This window comes from Otolemur garnettii, unplaced genomic scaffold (genome assembly GCF_000181295.1).
Source record: "Otolemur garnettii isolate 467f Iridium unplaced genomic scaffold, OtoGar3 scaffold00031, whole genome shotgun sequence".
Lineage (NCBI taxonomy): Eukaryota > Metazoa > Chordata > Mammalia > Primates > Galagidae > Otolemur > Otolemur garnettii.
This window is the reverse complement of record NW_003852426.1, coordinates 7,231,143-7,234,276: the sequence shown is the minus strand read 5'-3', so window position 1 is coordinate 7,234,276 and position 3,134 is coordinate 7,231,143. Positions and strand designations below refer to the sequence as shown.

Below are 3,134 nucleotides of genomic sequence, written 5' to 3'. Positions count from 1 at the left end.
TTTTTTTTTTTTTTTTTGGATCAAGTCAGTTGGCTTGGTTGGTTGGTGTTTATAAGCATTTCAGAGAAAATAAATGCTGCCTGCCATGAATAGTAGTCTCTCAGGTCTGACCAGGGGTCTTGTTTGGAGGAAGACTTAATTAGCATGAGCCGCGTGATTTCTAACCATAGTAATTGTTAGCATATGTATTCTTGGCAGAGAGAGACCTGCTGCAATACCTATTGAAATCAAAAGCATTGATGATACCTCAAACTTCGATGAGTTTCCAGAATCTGATATTCTTAAGCCAACAGGTAATATCGCCAGCATTGCCTCCTTCTGCTTTATAAGCACACTAATTTCTCCCCAATTTTGGGGTGACATTTACAAATCAGGGTAGAGAACATGTAGAGGAACATCAGTTCTTCAGGTTCTTTGTAAGTATTTTTCTGGTGCTAATGCTAGGAAATGGTAAAACCTTATTGCAGGAAAATGAATATTCCTGTGTTTAGGCCACTGAACTGGGTAGGTAGGCCACAAAATCTATTCTTATTATTTATTAAATTAAAGGTTAGGTAACCTGAAGTTACAGGAATGGGAGAATAAAACTTTAAAAATATTTGTGAAGAAATATGAGGTTCAAAGAATACAGACAGGCAAATGTAGAAAATTCGCAAAGTGAAAAATAACCTCCAGATAGAAACTGTGGTGTGTTCTTCAGCGTGTCATGTCTTTAGTATTGTGAATAGTCCATTAGAGGTAAGGTGGTGAATCACCTCTCACGTGTATTTCTTTCCCAGTGGCCACAAGTAATCACCCTGAAACTGACTACAAGAACAAAGACTGGGTCTTCATCAATTACACTTACAAGCGCTTTGAGGGCCTGACTGCAAGGGGGGCTATACCTTCCTACATGAAAGCAGCAAAATAGAGCCCTGGTCACGGAATCCTAAATGGAGCAGAGTTCTTTGTACCACATCATGGTTTTCTTCTTATGCTTTTCTGAAAGAGCTTCTAAGAAGTTTATGGAACCCACCAATATATCGTAGTAAAGTCTCCTGAAGCGTGATAGTAAGTGGATTTTCTTCCATAATGCTCTGAAAACCTATAGAACAAAGACAAACATTTCTACTACATCGGCCATAAACAGTTGTCGTGCTTCTTCAGAAGCATCATGAGCCAATTTGATAGGTGTTTAAAAACAGTTTTTCCTAAGTTCATCAGAATGAGGGGAAATGCAGCCATCATCCAACATTGTTGAGATTGTAATGTATACACATTGAATATCAGCCAACTCCTGTGATTTTGTGACACACTATCAGCCAAGCCCACCAAGTATTTTTTTCTTTATAGCTAACAGTTCCACTAAGGAAATAAAGCAATAATGAAAGTCTCAGCAGCTAGCATTCTGGCTGAAGGAAATCATCCACCATTCTAAGGAGGGGGTGATGGTAGTTTGTCCGCATACCTGGGCCTTGGGCGAGTGGCTTTTTATAGCCTCCATTCATGGTGCACTTTATTTATGGTACTAAGATAAAGACCCTCAGTCCATTGATTTATCTCCTCCCTCCCACCCATCTAAAATAGTCACGCTGCTTTTCTGAGTGCTGATGGGGGGATACCAGCTTTGATCCATTGTTGCTCTTAGAAGGCCCAAAAAAGCCACTGGGCATTGCCAAGGGATCCTGGATCTTGTGGAAAACCCTCACTTTCTCTTCACGGCTGTTATTAGAAAATTCTAAAACAGATGCTGCCGTGGACCAACAATACCTGCAAGTACTACCAACAGGAGTTCATTTTATTCCTGGGAACATAGCAAGGAGGAACCCTCTTGGCTAAGGTGCTGTTCCTGTAAAGTCTCCAGAACCTTCTTGGAAGTGGTAAAGGAACCAACCCAACAGGAAGTGCAGAGCCAGCTGACAAGTGGACATATCCCTGTAAAGTTCACTCCTCAATCTTTGGTGCAAAGATTGGTCTGGCTTCTCTTTTGGTATTTCTTCTATCTCAACTTTAAGTAGCCATTTTGCCTTGAAATCATGATTACAAATTTTCCTTTGCAGATGCCTTCCTGGGGGGTACTCCCCCTCACCCTAAAGGGTTGCCTGCTGACCGGGCCACTGCACTGTGGTGTTCTCTAAGAGAGATCCTCTGAATTTTAGCACAAAGTGCCTTCTTTTTCACAGCTGCCACTACCTTTAGAGGAATTTTGTCAGAAAATATGGAGGCTTCATATTAATGCATTATTACTTTTCTTTTTTTAAGTTTTGGTAACTCTTAAAAGCATCATTTGCACCTGTGTGGTAACTGCCTGTAGCAGAGCGTCATGGCCAAGCTCCGACTGGGAAACTGCTTTATGCCAGTCTTGTGATTTGTGAAGATCAGCTTTGAAAGAAAGTATTTCCTAGCATAGCCATTCAGAAGAGAAAAATGAATATCAGAGTTACAATCACAATTGAAAAGGCTTTGGATTTTAACATCTCAGAGGAACTAAAAGGTTAGGGACGTCTTAACTCTGGATGAAGGTAATGTGTTTGCCCCTTAATCTTTCATTCATAGCCTCTTGGTGAAAAAGAAGTAAATGAGATTCTTGTATGTAATAACTTCATAGTTCTTTGTATTACCAAATAGTTGGGGGTCTTGGCCCTCTGTGTTCTGCAAGTGTGTGTGGGTTTAAGTGCTGGTAAAGAAAAATAAAGAGAGTGGTAGTAGAGTCTGTGTTGGGGAGTGGTACTGGATGATTTGTTTTAGGGGAAAATGCCCACATTTTAACTTTGAAACTTATGAATAAATGGTGTGAAAACAGTAGTGGGAGTCTGTGATGTGTTTTAAAACAACAGTGGCTTATAATTCAGAGGCAGAATGCTAGTGGCCTCTTGTACCCCCTTTGCCCATATACTTTCTGAATGTCTAATTTCAAATGTTAATTTCAAAACTGCATTGCCGTCTTCATGCAACGTTATTTCTCTCTCAAGGAAGCTGAGACTGGTGTTTTTGTTCCAGGGAGCTAGTCTTCTGAACTGTACATATGTACATATGTAGTGTATATAGTACATATGAAGTGACTTCTTTTTTTTTTTTTTTTTTTGAGACAGAGCCTCAAGCTATCCCCCTGGGTAGAGTGCCGTGGCTTCACAGCTCACAGCAACCTCCAACTC

At 40.4% G+C, this 3,134-nt stretch overlaps 1 protein-coding gene across 1 annotated transcript in view; it reads left to right on the top strand.

Moving 5' to 3' along the window:
• STK38 (serine/threonine kinase 38) overlaps positions 1 to 2,788 on the top strand; it is a 50,185-nt gene extending 47,397 nt beyond the window's left edge. Inside the window, exons 13-14 of the mRNA XM_003789146.2 lie at positions 199 to 293; positions 780 to 2,788. Coding sequence (XP_003789194.1) covers positions 199 to 293; positions 780 to 910 — 226 coding nt within the window. The 3' untranslated portion in view covers positions 911 to 2,788. The remainder of the gene's footprint in view (positions 1 to 198; positions 294 to 779) is intronic.
• The last annotated feature ends 346 nt before the right edge of the window (positions 2,789 to 3,134 follow it).